This window comes from Falco peregrinus, chromosome 4 (assembly GCF_023634155.1).
Source record: "Falco peregrinus isolate bFalPer1 chromosome 4, bFalPer1.pri, whole genome shotgun sequence".
Lineage (NCBI taxonomy): Eukaryota > Metazoa > Chordata > Aves > Falconiformes > Falconidae > Falco > Falco peregrinus.
Window position 1 is genome coordinate 61,089,094 of NC_073724.1, and position 18,038 is coordinate 61,107,131.

Here is an 18,038-nt window from a genome sequence, read left to right on the forward strand (position 1 = left end):
CCGTGAAATGAGATCACATCCATAATCTCATACACCGCAGCTTTCAAGGAACCAGATTTTCTTTTAGATAGTGTCTCCAATAAGATGTGTTTGGTGCTGGGTTGCAAGTGACCTTCCACATACATCAAGGGCAAAAGGGGTATGGTTCTTGCCAAATATATCTTAGCTGCAGGTTTTGTGCTCTCTAGAGTGCAAGGCACCTTTTAGACTTGTGACCCATCATAAGCTGAAGGGAGTGAGGAAGTGGGTGTCTGTGCTTCTGCAACAGCAATAGTCATGCGAGTTACTTGGTGAAGGAAACTCGTGACACATCTTTCTAGGAGACTAGTCAGGGCATTTTCTGGTGTATTTTAAGAGGGATGGTGTCTGTGGGTGGCTCTATATGCAGTGGAAACTCCGTGCCTTTAGGACTGTGATGTGATTTGACTGTCAAATCCTGCAGGTCCATGCAAAAAAAATGTTTTCTTTGGGATAGCGTGTATGCATTCTGAACCCATCCTTATTTTACGCCTATTAGAAATCCTGTGTTATATTTTAAATGATTTCCTCTTGTATTTTGCCAAAGGTAGTGAGATGATATGATAAATGAAACAGCTAAAATTTCATACATGCTCCTCATTCTCTGTCCCCTTAAAATTTTGAGAATCCATAATCGTGCTGCAGAATATTCTTGTGTAGGTTATGAAGATTTCAGTTATAAATGTATTGCATTGTCATGCCCTACTGAAGTTAATGGAAGTAACAATTCCAGTAAGAGCAGGTCCAGGAAAAGGCACCAAGAATGGTGGCATCCATTTGCATGGCTACTTGAGACACACAAAATGGTGGCATCACTACCATTTTGTGTCCAGGGTGGTGATTAAAACAAAATAAACCCTTGACCATTCCTCTTTTCAGCGCACTGCAAGCATTTCCACCAGGTAGTCTGAAAGAAGGTGGGCTCCTTTGGCGGTGAGGAAGGAGGAGGACAAGGAGGTACCACAAACTCCAGGATGGAGATTAGCTACAGTTTCAGGCACTGTTTCAAAGAATTTATGGGCTTGCTGCACTTTTTATTGCAGGGGAGCCTGAGCCCCAAAAAGAGGTTCTTTCCTTCCAATGGAGGTGAGAAATACAAGAGTGAAGCTTTAGAAACTTGTGTTACGGTGTTTTATAATTTGGCTGTGTATAATGTGGTACTTACCATTAAGGGATGAGCATGAATGTATTTGTTTATTTATTTGTTTGAATTCCATTTAGTTTCTACCCTACAAGTCCTGTTAATGCCAGTAACCATTGCTTACATGAATAGTTTAATTAACTGCGTGGAAAAATGTTACATATAAATAAGGTCAGCAGATTAAACTTAAATTTTATTTAAATTCAAAACCAACCCTATTTAGCATGTTCTGTAGAAAATTGTTATAGTATTAAAATGATTTAATAATCCTCCACTGGCAAAGAAAAAGAGGTTCCAAAACTCACTTAAAAGAATTTTAATAATATGAAATGCTATACTACTTTCGTTTTGAAAGTTTCATTTGCTAGTCTGTGTATAAAGCCAGTCTTGTCATCTTGCTGTGTCACACTGTGGTAATTTTTCTTGCACAGACGTCATGTAAGAGTAGTGCCTTTCTTTTTAACCAAATTCTGTACCCATTTTGAGACAGCGACTCCACATCAATCTTTTTTGATGAAGCTTGTTTTTCTGTCCATTCCATGGCAGTTACTGATCCTCTTCTGACTGAATTCACATTCACTTAATCTATTTAAACTTGAGTGAGATCAGTCCTGTAATATCACTGGTTCTGCAAAAAAATCATTTCAGGTTTACAGCTGGGTGTATCCCTTATCTCCACATGGTTTTTATATGATGATGGTTATGACAGAAACTAATGTGAAAACTGTGTGGCACACAGGACTCTTACAGAAGTCTGTGGTCTATGTTTTGGGATTTTACTCAGTTGAAAGGAATCAGTAGACTGGTTTTCATCTCATTCAGCAGGCTGTGATCAGCCCACTGCTACTTCACTGAAATCACTAAGACCTTTTCCTGGAACTTTTGTGCTTTGCATCAAGCTGGTAGGACTTTTGCCTTGCTTAATCACTTCTCCTGTAGACAAAATGATTTTCAAAATACGAATGTTGTTTCAAAAGCCAGATGATGAATATGTGTACTTTTTAATAACAGTTTCTTCTAAACAGTAAGGGCTTGTACATGGAATGCTATTCTGTATTCTGTTTCAGTTTGCACTTGTACAAGTAACGGACTAACATACTGTGTTATTAGTATTCATGACATTTCCTTAATAAAACTTTTCAATGAATAACTTTATAGTCAGGCTGGTAGTTAAACTTCATAAAGTTAAGTGGGTAGGATTCCCCAACAGAAGGTTTCAGGCTGCATTTTAAGAAGCATTCTTGATTGTTTGCATTTTTAGGGTTATTTTTGTTACATTAATTTAAAGCTAACTGCCTACACCAATTAGTTCAGGTAAGGTATTAAAGCAGAGAAATTTGGCACTGTTTCCCCGGTTAAATATACAAGACTTGCCACAAGTACTAACACGCTTTCTAAAATAGCATTTATTTAATAATTACTAGGATATAGTTAAAGCTAAGTGTGCATATATATATTTATAGTATGTGTGTATATGTATATAGTTTTGCAAGTTGGGAAGAGCGTGACAACAGATTGTTACATCAGTCAATACTGATTAACAAAGTAAGAATGTATTTCGCTAAGAATTTTATCTGTAGATAATTTTACAATTTCAGACGTGACTGGTAAGGAATAGTAAAATATTCTCAGTGCAAAAGTGCTGACAGGTAAAGTTGGGTTTTTTTGAGAATTTAATATAATGAAATTAGGCAGGTTTGAATAGTTATCATTAAGGAAAACTTTATAATTCAATAAGGTTGAATTTGCTAAGTTTCTTTAAACAGGAAGTAGATTCTTAAGAAGTTAGTTGGAAACTGCATAATACGAATTTTATTTTTTGTAAAATTTCAAAATCCAAGTTTAACTTCTCTAGGACTTTGGCCTACATTAGTACATTAGTGCCAGGAATTATTTGGCCTTAAAATAAGTGTGATACAGAAAATTATTCTAACATTGGTGGGAATGAGGAATGGAATATTCTGTTCCTATTTTCTGTTCACGTGTCACGTGACTTTTTGGTCTAATACAATACTTTTAAAAAGGTTTGGGAACTCTGCATGTTGCTGTTATTTGATAAGCTGCATGACTAGTTGGCCACGTGGGAGGGATTCACATCCATGGGTTTGCACAGATGTCAAGTGTTGCCACAGTATACCAGTTTTGGGGTGACAGTAAAAATGCCATCTGTATCCAAAAGTGCCAGACAGAAAGTGCATGAATTTCATCATACAGCTTTTACTGTACTTAATATACTTTTATGTGCTTTCTCACAGTGAGCAATAGGATTATTAATTGTGAGCAAGATACTTTGAATGCTCTAATCTCACTATATCTGACTGCTGGCAGAAATGTATGGGAAAATTTGCTCAGCTTTTCTCCTAATTTTCTGTACGGGGTACAGGGACCTGTAGTGGTATGTAGGTTTCCCACTAAAGAACATATAGAGATGGAAAGCAGAAAGTTAGAAAGTTGGGTTTTTATAGAAAGCAGTGGTTCCAGTGCTGTCGCTATCCTGGCTGCTCAAGAAGAGCATGTCACTGTCCCAGCCAGCTATTGGAGTAACGCAGCTTCCTTGGAATCAGTCACAGGATTCTGAAAACCTCTTGCTCCATCTTTTATTATATTTCTGTTCAGGGCGGGGGAAGTTTTTTAGTTAGTTGAAGGCACATTCTGACCAGACTTCTAAAGCCAGTTCATCAACTTGTTTTACAGATTCCATCCTGCAAACGTTTCGTAAGTGTGGATGCTACCCCAGAATGCTTAAGGCTACATCAGCACTTGCAGGAAGAAAGATTCAGGATTAATCCTGAAGTTTTTGTTAACCTCTATCAAGGCTGAATGTGCATTGTCCTTTTCTTTTTTTTAGATACAAGTTTTTGAAAAATAGGATCATAAAACAGTAGCCTTAATTCTCCTGACACTTAGTAAATAGCTTCAGAAAATGCTTAGTACCCGGCAAATGATTTATTTAAAGTCTTTATGAAAACACAGTAGCAAAAGTATTACCCAAATGTAGGGATAATAATCATGCCTGCTACTCATCAGCCGCTGTAAGTTTTGTGGTCGAACTGAAATGCATGAGGGGAAACTTTCTTATTCTCTTCATCCATATTTGGGCTTTATTGTTGTAAGAAAATAAGGAAAGTAAATTGGAAAAATATCTTTCTCGCAAAGGTCATGATCAAAACTGCAAACTGTGGAAAAAATTTCAATACAATCAAGTTCTCGGATTAATCCTTTCATTTTCAGCCTTTTTTCTTTACTAATCCCATCAGCATTAGATCTTACAAGTTCAGAAACTCAAGTGGAAGGAGATTTACCGAGTTTAGTTCTAAAACTGTACAGACATTAGAGCCATAGCAAGAATATTCCTCTGCCATAAAGTCTTAACGAGTGCATTGGTTTAAAGCTCTTGTAAAACATAGTTTTAGCTGTCTGTTGGGGGGTGGTTCTGTCCTCTACCTTTTATGGGACAATTCCTGGCTACTTAACCAAGGCACACAAGTGTGCTTTCTTTCCAGTAGCTGTTCCTGAGGGTTGCCTGGCATGCCATCTCTGAACTCAACTTGTTTGTACTTGGAGTTTGCATGGAGAATGTATACTGCTGCTGCTTCATTACATCCATATATATATATACAGAAGCTACAATGAGAATCAGGGGGTTTTGTTTTTCAGGGCAGCTTTTAGGTCATATTACTGGTAATGACAGACAGGTGCATGTTTCTAACCTTACTAATTTCATATTTGTTATGCATGGGAATGTAAATCAATTAATTTAAAAACAAAGATCCGGTCCTCTGAAATCTCATGTGTTTCATATTACATATTCCCATTATGTGAAGAAGAATTACTAGCAAGAACAAGTATTTGCAGCCATGGTGTCACAGAGTGACCAGCCTTTGTCCTGGCTTGCAGATGGGGGAATACAAGTAATTTTCATCTTTCTCGTACAACACTGCTGCACAGAAGCAAAGTGAAATGGGGCTGTGGTGAGACGAGGTGGTAAAGTCAGTCACAGGTAATGGAGGTTAGCTCAGAAACTCCATTTGCTTTTGCCTGGTCAAAGTCAATCCCCGAGGAGAGTTTGAGTCAGGATCCATGCTGCTCCCTGGGAACATTTGCTGGGTCTCTTCCTCCCCTCCATTCTCTTGGCGCCCTTGCAGAGCTGGCTTCTCCCTCAGTCACGCCTCACCAGGCCAGTGATGCCGAGGAGGATGCATTTCCACCTTTCCATTTGTTTTGCCATTTCGGCTTTTGGGAGGTGGTCACTGCATTCCTGTGGCATGTCCGAAAACTGGAGGAGGAGGTGCAGCTTCGCCCCATCTCCAGTGCATCTCAATTTGGACAGCTGTGGCCAAGCTTAATTTCTGTAGTCTGGAAATTGCACTGCATGACACAAAAGAGTGCAGTGATTTATACATCAACAGTCGCTTTTCTTGCCATAACATTTCATTGTTCTTTCTCCCTAAATCTGTAATTACATGTCTTTGTCCTGCTACGTGCTGCTTCACAACAAATATAATTCTTACACAGGCTTTGTGAGTGAAAATATTCCTGCTTAATTAGCACAGATCATAAACTTGCATTGTGTGGGAAAAAGCAGTTGTAAATGATGGATCTGAAATTTGGGGTGTCGCATCATTCTTTTCTCTAACTTGGTAAGTTCTCCTGCAGCAGTACTACATGTTGGTGGGCTCCTTCAGCCAAGCTGGGGGCTGGAGGACGCCTGCAACTTTGTTCTGCTTGAGTCTTAATGCTCTACAGTTTCCAGGAAGGCTGCCTGTGAATAAGCTGGATTTACTACGAGTGCTGTTTAAATGCAAGCACTTGGAGAAGGGTGTTCATTAGGCAGCAATTGTTTCAGTCAGTTTTTCAGGCCGATTCTCCATTAAAGAAGACCTTTGGAAAAGGCTGGCAGGCAGGAGAAAGAGTAAAGAAAGTCAGTCTTTCAGGTCTGTGCATTCGAGGATGTTGTGTTGGCTGTAGTTCTAAAACACGCACTTCTTGGCCTTAATTGGAGCAAATATATCATGGAGAAAGAAACAAACAAACCTGCTGTGGCTTTTGTCCTTGTGAGAACAAGGCTCCTCATTTTGTGGATGAATCAATACTATAAGTAATTATTTATATTTTTCTTTGTGAAGAAGTGGTGAAGTTTGGCTGTTTAATTAGTACGAGTAGGAAAGATACAATATTGAGGCTAACCCCAAAGGTTTAAGCTCGCAGCCGGTTTGTGTAAGAAGTCTTCATCTACGCTAAGGCAAAAGCATACCCGTGTTTCACTTGCAGCTCAAGAAATTAAAAAAAGAGTTAAAATAATGACAGCAGTGGTGGAGTTTATGAAGAGGAGAAATCATAGTGTAGCAGTTGCACTGTCTTGGAAAAGTGTTGTATCAGAAGCATGTGTGATCCTTGGGTCAGGTAGATCTCTCTTCACTCCAGGTCTATAAGCATCATCCTGGTGAGTGACAGATGTTCCTTTGTCTTGTAATATCAATCAGCATTTACAGTATGTTGTTAACTCTTGAAGTCTAAGTTGTTTCCTTTTCCACGTGGTTGATCAGGGGCTTTGAAGGATTATTCTTGTCATTCTCCCATGTCCAAAATAAGCAAAATATGTGCAAGAATAGTAGAAATGTTACCAAAGCAGCAAAACAGGATTGTAGCCCGCCAGACATACTCGCTGCTGTAAATGGCCAAATGTGGAAGAAACAGTAGTGCCTGCCAGAGAGACGTAAAATATACTAGAGTTCCCAAAACTGGGATAAGGACTGTAAGACTCAATCCATCTGTAATTTCCAGATGTAAATAAACATCTTGTTGATATTTCTTGTTGATATTAAATCGAGCCAGGCCCAAACTATTAAGATCGGGTTTGCTCTGTCTGTTATTTTGTTTTTTGAAACTATGCATTTGTTTCTTTCTGTCCACTGCAGTTGCTGCTTTTCTGGGTGAGATTTTATCAAGTGTCTCACATTTTCCCTTTTTTTTTTCCCCTCTGTCTCTTTTTTCTTTTTCCCTTCCCACCCCCACCCCACCCACCCCCCCTCCCATTTTAGATTCCTTCCTGGACAAGGATTGGTACTATATCCACAAATAGGAGACAAACTGGATATTATATGCCCAAAGGTGGACTCTAAAACTGTTGGCCAGTATGAATATTATAAGGTCTACATGGTTGATAAAGACCAAGCAGATAGCTGTGCTATTAAAAAGGACAATACACCTCTACTCAACTGTGCCAAGCCAGATCAAGACGTTAAGTTTACCATCAAGTTTCAAGAGTTCAGTCCTAATCTCTGGGGCCTGGAATTTCAGAAGAACAAAGATTATTACGTCATATGTAAGTTCAAAATTTCAGTTGTTCATTCTTTTAAATATAATTGTTTGTTCTTTTGTATGTTGTCTTGTACATGATCGGCAAGCTAAGAAGAATGTGAATAGGTTTGTATTGTTTCCTCTGAAGATATTTTCTTGCCAGCATGTTTTCAGCATTATTCGTGGCTTCTATGGGGTGTCTGTCTCTTTTTTTCCTTGGTTTGTGTAAACCAAGTTAGATTGTACTTCTGTGCCTGTAAAGGGCTTCTCCTCCTGTTCACTGTTTAGTGGTCTGTATTCTCATTGAAAGTTGCATGCAGCTGAACCATGATGTTTCCTGCTCATAGCTGGTGATGTGCCATGATATTGGCCTTGCCTTCGGGTGCTCTTACGCCAGGAGTAGGAGTAGAGTGGCCTGGCCATTCTGAGCTGAGGCATCCTACGTGAGACGGCTGGCCATTGCTCCAAGTAGTCCAGGGATTCTCGCAGGAAACACCTTTTGGCCACTTTGGTGCCAACTTTGACAGTGTAATTTGCCCACAAGGGTTATTGGTAGGCTCTAGTTCAGCATGCCTAGCCACAATACATACCTACTGTGTCCATACAGTAGCTAGCAGGGTTCTTGGGCAAAACCTGGACTAGCATGATCTTGAATTTCCTCCTTTTTCATGGTCCTGGACTTGTAAAAAGAATGTGCATGACACAGGCCTGTGTCCAACAATATAAACTTTGTGTGAGTTTTAGTCTGATCAGGGACTTATGGCTGAAAGCAAGTCTGGAGGTAACTGCTATGTTTAGTGATTCAAATTACTTATGACATGTGAAGTTAATTATGTGAATCAGGAGTTAGCATAAGCAGACATCTCAGCAGTACAACAACAATTTACATTAGTTTAGGTTTTATCATTGTAATATTATGGCCTGCAGATCTCATTTAGCCCCATGGGAACTTCTGAAGTCTTGAACAAGGATCATCAGTTAGTAGGAGATGGACAAATTCTGTGCGTGGGCTTTTCTGCAGTTAAAGGAAGTAACATACTGGTGTGTCTTATTTCATAGAACGATAGAATCATCGTAGAGTAGTTTGGGTTGAAAGGGACCGTTAAAGGTCATCTAGTCCACCCCCTTGCCGTGAGCAGGATCATCTTCAACTTGATCAGGTTGCTCAGAGCCCCATCCAACTTGGACCTTGAATGTTTCCAGGGGTGGGGGCATCTACCACCTCTCTGGGCAAACCTGTTCAGTGTTTCACCAGTCACTGTAAAACATTTCTTCCTAGTATCTAGTCTAAATCTGCTGGCTTTTAGTTTAAAACCATTATCCTTTGTCCTATCACAGCAGGCCCTTCTAAAAAATTTGTCCCCAAACACATTTCTGCCACCTCCTTGAAAATAGGAAGGCTGATAACTATTTTATGTAATGTCTGCCACTCTAAATGTTTCTTCATTTTTTTTTAGTTAAAAATACTGGTAATTTTACAGGTGCCCTGAGCAAGTACTTTTAGAATGGACATGGAAATACATTTAATATAAGTTAATGCGTATTTCCCAGTTATATCCATAGCGGTACACACTGTGTATAAAACAAGTTGTATGTCACAGGAAATATCTAAGAATTCTCTGTATTAAACATTAAATACAGAAAATAATAAATAACCGTTATGGGAGATACAAAATAACATTTTTTGGATTTTAAGGTTTGACAAAATGATCACTTAATATAGGTGCTTTCTCTGTTTAGTCAAGGGGATATAGAAAAACCTGACCGCACTTACACAGCATTTAAGTTTGACAAACTTCCCACTGAAATCCAGTGAGATTTACTAGGGTAAAAGCTGCAAGATTAGATGTTGAGAGATAGCTGTCTGTAACTCCAGTGAAAATGTGTAGCATAAAAATGACCACGCTCAAATAATGGGCTTTAATGATGAAGTATGTTCAGTATTTAGTGCTGCTTTTAAAAACATCCACAGCGAACCAGCTGTAGTGGAACGAATGGCTGCAATTATCAGCTGAAAATTATGGGCACAAATGGAGCTTTCTGATACCCTGTCAATTCTGTCATATCTATTTCATGGGTTTACCCAAAGAATTATTAAATATGTCTCATTTTCATTAGTTTTGTATAATTATTTCATTATAGCAGTAAGACATAATAGACGTTGCATTTCCTGGAAGATTACAGTGGGGTTTGGTTGAAAGAACTTGCTCAGTCTACAGCCTAATCTCAGGCCTCAAAAATCACACTGGCCTTCCAGTAATAACGGAGTGTCTTAGGATATTACTTTCCCTGCTCATTCTGGCATAAACAAACGGCAAATTTATCGTTATATTGCTAGCATATAACTGAGCTGCAGCAGGGGTACCCATACATTTTAATAGGTTGGACCAAAAGAACCCCAACCCTGAAAACCCAGCCATCCTGAAGCTAAAACTCTCGCTTTTCTACCATTCAGGGGGAAAACAATGAACTCAGTGATGTTGGTCTCAGAAACACTTAAGCGGGGTAGAAAACTAGGCCGGGGCTCAGCTAGGACACCGTTTTGCAGGGATACTGGAGCTAGATAGGATTTTAACAGTTTGTGTTCAAAAGCTTGTGACCTGACACAGCCTTGTCAGATGCAGTTTCTGGTAGTCAGGACGTTTACTGCCATTTTTATAAGTAATATAATACATCTTAATCATGTACGCAAATCAGGCTGTAGATAATTTGCGTATATCCCTATTGCTAAACCTGTAATTTAACAGGTGTGCTTGGGCCCAAAAGAGGAATGCAGTGAGCTGACTCCAATACTGCTCTGTCCTTTTCCTTTTCCTTGTCCTTGTCCTTCTCCTTCTCCTTCTCCTTCTCCTTTTCTTCTTTTTTTTTTTCTTCCTTTTTTCTTCCTTTTCTTCTTCTTTTTCCTTTTCCTTTTTCCTTTTTCTTTTCTATTTGTTTGGGAGTTTTGGGTTTTTCTTGATTTGTTGGGTTTTTTAGGGGGTGGGAGAGCTATGAAGTGAAGACAATGCATTTTATGTGCCAGCTTTTGCTTTTGAAGTATTTTAGGATCTTGAATTCCCTCAACTAAGGGGCATCAAACAAACCTGTCAGAAGAGTTTACTGAGCCCAGTGTCTTTGCAGTGCTTGCTATGGCTCTGTCTACAGACCAGTCTCACGCTGTTTATGCTGGCAGGCTGTTGTCAGTCCTTTAAATGTTTTGTGCATCATCATCTACCTTTATCATCCTGCTATTATTTGGAAACATGTTTTGTTTTTCTAAGGTAATAGTATGTGGTTTGTGGAGCTGTATTAAACAGTAAAATCTCTATTAAGATTAGGGGGTTAGTAATTTTGGGAGGAGGAGCTGTAACACAGGATGAAGCAGCTTCCTGAACCCTGTGTATCTTTAGGGAAATGTGATTGTACAGGAATTCTTGAAGCCATAATTTTTATAACATTCATATGTATTCATGATAGGTATAACCGAAGATCTTTTCTACTCAGTACTTCCCTAGGTCTAAGCATATAAAAGATGCAACTTTTCTCATTCCACAGTTCAGAATTCTTTAAAAAAGTAAAATGTAGATAAGCTTCTCATACCTGTTTTCACATTTAATGGTATTTTAATCCAAAAATAATCTATGTATTTCTTGGCAAGGTACTGCTCTGTAGGAGTATCAGGATCCAAAGAGTTAATTCCATGAACAGCAGTACTTGGAAAGACCATAGTGAATGGTATTGTGAAAGCAAACAACAAATGATCTAACAGAGTGTCCTTGCTTTTCTTTTCTTTGCCATCATCAGTTTTTGGTTCCTGGGAAATTAATAGATTCATTTTCCTGTGGTTACCCGATTTCTTTTCAGCAGAATGGGAGAAGGTCAACTGTACTTGAGATCTCAGAAGTATTAATGTTAGATTATCCTAAAATATATGACCATTTAGCTAACATAAGTCTCTGAGGAAATCCTTACTCAGATGCATGAAGGAAGATACATCATGCCCAACAACATAAATATCTGTGCAAAGCGCAAAGTTAAGCAGAAGAAGGGTATGCAGATTTGCAACTCTGATGTTTGCATTAAAAAGTCTTTTTATGTCTTTGCATGGTTAGGGAATGGAGTATATTTGTCTGCTGTTGTGGACTGCTCAGAATGAGCAATGAGTATCTTCTCAGTGCTAGGAGATTGATCTGCAAGTACTTGGGTCGTGGTGCAACTGTTTTAGTACCTCTCTCAGATGCAGTGTTTCTTCTATGGGAGGGAGACATGTTAGCATAGTACAAGCATATATAACATGCCAAAGATGTTTACTTTTGGTGAACAAGAGTTGTTCCAAACAAACTCGGCCTTTAGTCATAGGGCTTCGGGAATGCTGCAGTACCCTGATTTGCACTGAGGCCATGCCCTGGGGAAGCCGCACCAGAGGGAAGGGAAAAGTGCCACTTGCCTTCAGGCACCATCATGCTCCTGAGATAGTTTGGCAAAGTGAGCACATACTCTGTTCACTTCATCTTTTCTTTTGCATGAGTAAGATGAAGATTTTGGGCTGGCATCATCAGCATTAAAAAATAAGTCATGTGCAATGAAGCCTTCAGCTGTTAAAAATTCATAAAAGAATGGCTTTAGTTTTTGGAAGGGCCTGCAAAATGATGTCAGGGCTACCTAGAAAAGGTTCCTCTAAAATGCTTGCTCTGCCTGCGATCTCATTAGCCAAGCTTGCCCAGCTAATGATGCTCATTGGCTTTGACATTGGCAAAATGGAATACTCAGCTTTCCTTAAATGTTTTTTGTCAACTTTTTTCAAGCGACCCACTTCCACAATTGGCCTCTGGCTTAAATTAAAAAAACCCCTCATATATATATGTGTGTGTGTGTTTGTTTGTTTGTTTATTTATTTATATATATTTATTTTTGATCCCTGACAGATTTAAAGGTTTATACTGGCTAGTAGCACTACATTTTGGGTAGCTGCTTTAACAGTACCATGGCTTTTAAAACTGATATGGTCATTCTGAAGATTTAGCATTAGCTGGGTTTGAAAAAAATCACAAAGCTTTTTATGTTTTCACTTTGTCATTCTGTTACAATTAAAGGGCAATAACTGTCTGAGGGAGAACACATTAAAAGACAATATAGATTGTGCCCTGAAATACAGTGCAGCTGGATAGAATAAATCTCTTTGCATGGCCAAATAGATTTACATTAAAATGTTATTTTAGTGTTCTGACCAAACAGTTTAAGTGCTGGCTAATCTGGCAGGCTGGGGATTCTGACACCTCTCTGAGGCAGGTTCCAGTCTGCAGCCCACTGCAACCTCCCAAATACCTAGTGAAAGCAACCTGAAAGGAAACCTTAGGTTTTCCTTTGTTTGGAGGTTAATTCCAAACTAGCCAAAATTGGAACAAAAATTGTATCAGAATTTCAATTACATTTCTTTTGCAACAAAGACATTTTTTGTGCTTTTTGTTAAAGACTCTGTGGTCCAGGAGTCTATTATTTATTTTTGGTGGTGGTGGTGTTAATGAAAGCCTATGCGATAGTAGCCACCCCGATTCCAGTTGTACAAAGATCATGTTTTTTCTTTCCTTTGTCCTCTTTCCTCAAAAAATTAGACGAATTATTTCTTTTTGGTGTAAAATGATACGCAAAGGTTCATCTTTGACTTTCCTGAGAGTAGAGTCTTTTAAGGAATATAACAATACCACTTAGTTCTTGTTGAATTAAATATAGATACAGCTCACACAAATAATATTATTGGAGAAAAAAAAGACTGCCTGTGCAGCTTCAGATTTCTAACACAGTCTAAGACTTACAGGATTAATGGAGTCATGGTCCCTTTGGGGTTTTGTCCCAGACCACACAGGCCTTGTAAGACAATAAGGCTATTTTAGATTGATGTACTTTGTTCATATTCGGTGCCATTACCTAGGCAATACCAACCGTTTATCTCCTTTAAAGTAGACAGAGATAGTTCAGCAGGAAATCTGTTATTATTTCTCTATTCCTAAGGGAAAGAAATGAAAGAGAGGAATGCTCAGTTTGTTAATTGATGGCATCTTGTGAAAAAATACATTTATCCTCCCCTTCACCCCCCCAAATATTCTAGATAGATACAGAATCAGATGAAAATGAAGAATATTTATTTAGACTGGAAGAAAGACTTAACCAGGAAATACTCAAGAATTAAACAGGTTTTTACATTTCATAGGAAGCTGTTTAATATTTTTAGTCACTATATTAGTTTCTCATTTTTTTTAGTTCCTTATAAACAATTTATAAATACTGGCAATACAGTATATTCACAAAGAAAGGTACAATATTCTCACTTGGAAGTCTTTATGTGTATAGTATACATATTAACAATAAGGGACATTTGCAGTGCTTTGCAAAAAACAGCTTAAACCCTGACCTTGTGCAGGTTGTGTATGTTCTTAGATTTACATATGCAACCTTAATAGGACTACATGCAGAAGAAGGTTGTGCTGACTGTGTATTTTATCCTTTATGTGCATGGTATGAGTAACTTTAAATCAAGGGGACATGCCATGCTATGAGGAAAGTATCTGTCTGAACTAAAGCGTAGAAGTGCACTAGCGTACTGAAACACATTTAACTTTCATTTTGTACACAAGTTTGGTGGTGCACATTTATCTCATCAAGTGGGATAATGTCTTTTTGTTTATACAGGTACTTCTATTACATCTGTTACATCTTACAGTTTTTTAAGACCTAAAATAAAAGACCAGGAACTGCATAAGCATTTATAAAGGGTTTAGTGAAATTGATTTTAAATACTTGAAATTGTTTGCCTCATTGAAGTCCTTGCATAGCAAGACTGGAGGGAAACATACTTAGAGAAATGCATTAGCTAAAACACAGGGTTGAAATGGTTGAAAACCAGGGTAAAATGTCAGTTTGGACTTTCTTCTCTGACTTTAGTCAATCCTGGAAACTTTGGAGGAAGAACATTTCAGGAATAATTTCTGATAAATCAGAATATAAAACTAAGCCCTAATGGGCAGTCTTCCAGTTGCTTTTTTTCAGTCCCAAGGAAATCATACAAGTATTTCTGTGAGTAAAAGCAGGATTAGTCTTAAGGTATCTAACTTAGCAGTTCTTGAGCCCGTATTAAGCTGATAAGGCTGGCTTTAAAAAGCATGTTCACATCTTTCTTTAGAATGATTTATCTGGTTTTTGTTCAGTAGATGAAGACAGCAAAAGTCACCACACCACAGCAGCAGACTAGGCCTCACGTGCTTACTGAGCTGCTGTGGGCAAAACAGAAGTCTGCCAGGGAAACCAAGAATGAATTTATTTTTCAAGTATTTCACATCGGCACGTAAACACATTAGACCATGACAGTGGGGTAGACAGCAGAATCACACAATGGTTGAGTTTGGGTGGCACCTCTGGACATCTAGTCCCCTGCTCAAGCCCTTGCTCCAGCAGGCCCAGCTGCATCCAGCTGCCCAGGACTGTGTCCAGCTGAGTTCTGAGTATCTGCAGGGATAGAGGCTCCACAGCTGGCCTGGATAACCTGGTCACCCTCATATTTAAAAACATTTTCTCAGGTTTAAACAGCATTCCCTGTATTTTGATTTTGTGGCCATTGCTTCTTGTCCTGTCACTGGCCGCCACTGAGAAGTCTGGCTCTTCCTTCTTTACACACACACACAGAAACACACAGACACAAACACACACATATCCCCCTGGTATTTATACACATAACTAAGATGTGTCTGAGTCTTCTTTTCTCCAGACTGAGCAGTCCCTGAGTCCTCAGCCTCTGTACAGGTGCTCCAGTTCCTTCATCATCTCCATGAGCCATTTACTGGACTTGTCCATGTCTGTCTTGTACTGGGGAGCCCGTGACTGCACCCAGCACTCCAGCAGAGGGGAAGGGTGGCCTGCCCCTGCCTGCTGGCAGTGCTCTGCCCAATACAGCCCAGCAGGCCATCGGCCACCTTTGCTGTGAAGGCACAATGCTGGCTCATGGGCAGCTTGGTGTCCACCGGGATGCCCGGCACCTTTGCTGCAAAGCTGCTTTCCAGGTGTTTGGCGCCAGCCTGTGCTGAAACTATTCCATCTGCCATCCAGAGGCTGCCATGGCAGATTTGGTAGCAGAATCAAGACATTAATTAACCTGTGTTGCAAAAGGGAAAAAGCCCCAAACCACAAAACCAAAACTTAATGATGTTATACCGTTAAAACACTAGTGGAATCTTAAAAACCTTATGGACATAATAGAAGTATCGGCTCTCCTGTCTAGTTGACTTTTAAAAATTCTAAACGCTGGAGCATTAACACACTCATCCCATCGGAGTTTCTGAAAATGATCCGAAATGTGCCTGTGTGGTACTTTCGAAAGAAGCTAAACCCTGTGATTTCTTATGGTGAGTATTTGAATTAGAGGTTCTGTAGCACCTTGGAATTCCAGATTGCTTTATTTCAGCGATGTTCTCTCATTAAGTTTTACTCCGTGGATATTTTAAAGTTCTAAACACAAAAAGAAGCATACTGCAATCAAAACAGTGCTTAACTTGTGATCGTCTTTGCCAAGTGCACAGTCATCCGATAGTATCATAATTGATCTTGGTGCTAAGGTGCCAAACTCTGTGTTGCTGAAGGATAGTTAGATGATGTAAATAGCTTTTTGTGTTTTGCAATAAAGCACACTTTTGTTGTGCTTGATGTAAAAGCAGGAGATGAAGGTATCTTTTATTGAAGCAAACATGTGGAAAATTGCTCTAGATTGTTATAGTACAGAGCATCTCCCCTGAAAGGAATGAGGTTCATCTGTAGGGCAAACTCTGACTGTGGCACTTCATTGGGGTTACTCCTGGACTCCATGTGGTCAAAGCAAATAACATCATGTCCATCTAAACTGTTACAACCATGAGACTGGCACATTTTCTCATCTATAGTGTTATATTCTAAACTGTCACTAGGCATTAACTCAGTCACTGGTGAAGTCCTACCACCTAGAGATGAACTCTGCCTCAAAATGATGTTTTCCACTTCAGTGCTACTCGTATAGCAATTACTGGGTCATTAATATCATTGCCTGCAATTAGTGACAGTAGAATGAGCAAGAGGTTTGTTATTTATTTAATACGAACTTTCACTATAACCCTTTCTTATCCAAGTGCCATAGGCAGAGACCAGAGAGATTTTCAAGGCAGATGAACATACTTGAAGGGTGGTGTTGGGTTTGTGCAGTACAGAAAACAGGCCCTCATTTAATGTTAAGGCTTCTGCTTTTGTTTCCAGCAAGCCGTCTTGTCATTAGCAACAATCAGTGTAACTTGAATGCTAACTAATTCTATTAGTTCTGTTCAGCTGAACTGTTAAGCAAAGCTGGCTGTGGCAGTGGGGAGATATTTCTCCCCATGCATGAAAGGCTTTTGCCAGTAGCGTGCTGGGAGAAAGGATAAACTTACCTAAAATACCTATTTGTGGTTGATGAAGTTAACTAGCTAGTAATCTGTTTTAGATGCATACTTTCTGATATACGCAGAATACATCATAATTAGTGGGCTTCTATCTGCCACAGTTACTTCAGCGCTCACAAATATATAATTTGTTTATGTAAACTAGAAGCAACCATGTGTGCAGTAGATGATTATCTGATGTTTCTCAGAGTATGTGAAATACAGAACTGAAATACTTGTAGAATTTCTTAACTATAATGAAATACTTAAATTGTCATTCATAGTGATACAGTATTGAGGCGCTTTTGGTTGGGTTTTTTTGGTTTTTTTGGTTTTTTTGGTTTTTTTTTTTAATCTCTAAATAATTCCAAGAGAATTTTGACAAAGGACACTAGACAGCAGTGAAGCGAGTAGGATTTCATTGTGGGTGGGTGGATGCTGTGACCTTCTGTAATGGATAATAATTCAGCAAATAGTTTACTGTTTAGTACACTTCATCTGTGGTATTCCTTAACCCAGAGATAAAGTAGTGCTGTTTTTAAAATGATAGGCAGCAGAAACCAGTTTGAGCTCACAGCTTTTTCAATACTTTCCTGTTCCATCTTGTTCACTGTCTCTTTTTCTCTTTATGGAAAGACTGTTGAAATGAAGGGCAGGTTTTTGTTTTGTTTTGTTTTGTTTTAACACCTGTTTTCTTGTGGTATGATGCCATGTCTCCCTGAAATTCATAGAATCATTTCGAATGTAGGAAAAATTACAAGAACTCTCTTCCTGTTTTGTGCTTAATACTTGGGCGGTCTTTCTCAGTAGAACAACATGAGATGTGAGAGAGAGTCTACAGATTTCCAGCGGTGTGCCTGGAATTAAACAGTTGGTATATTCCAAGGTATATTATAGTACAGAACCACTTGGCTCTGTCTTGCTTGTGTCCTCCACGTTGGCACACACCCACATCCCCCACACCCCCAAAAAAAACCCCACCAACCTGAAACAGTAATAAAATCTGTCCTTTTTTTAATACAGGAATAGAAGTGGAGACTTTTATGGCGATTTATATAAATACCCCTATATTGCATCTAAGTATCACAAATCACACCATTAGCATTTGGACACTTCGAGCGGTGGTTAGAAAAGTGAATCATAAAGTTTCACTGCAGAGCTTTTGTCTT

The 18,038-nt window shown here is 39.0% G+C and overlaps 1 protein-coding gene across 1 annotated transcript in view; it reads left to right on the top strand.

Annotated features, from left to right (window-relative positions):
- Window positions 1-18,038, top strand: part of EFNB2 (ephrin B2) — a 46,101-nt gene that overhangs the window by 15,452 nt on the left and 12,611 nt on the right. Inside the window, exon 2 of the mRNA XM_005238371.4 lies at window positions 7,201-7,484. Within this exon, the coding sequence (XP_005238428.1) occupies window positions 7,201-7,484 (284 nt within the window). The remainder of the gene's footprint in view (window positions 1-7,200; window positions 7,485-18,038) is intronic.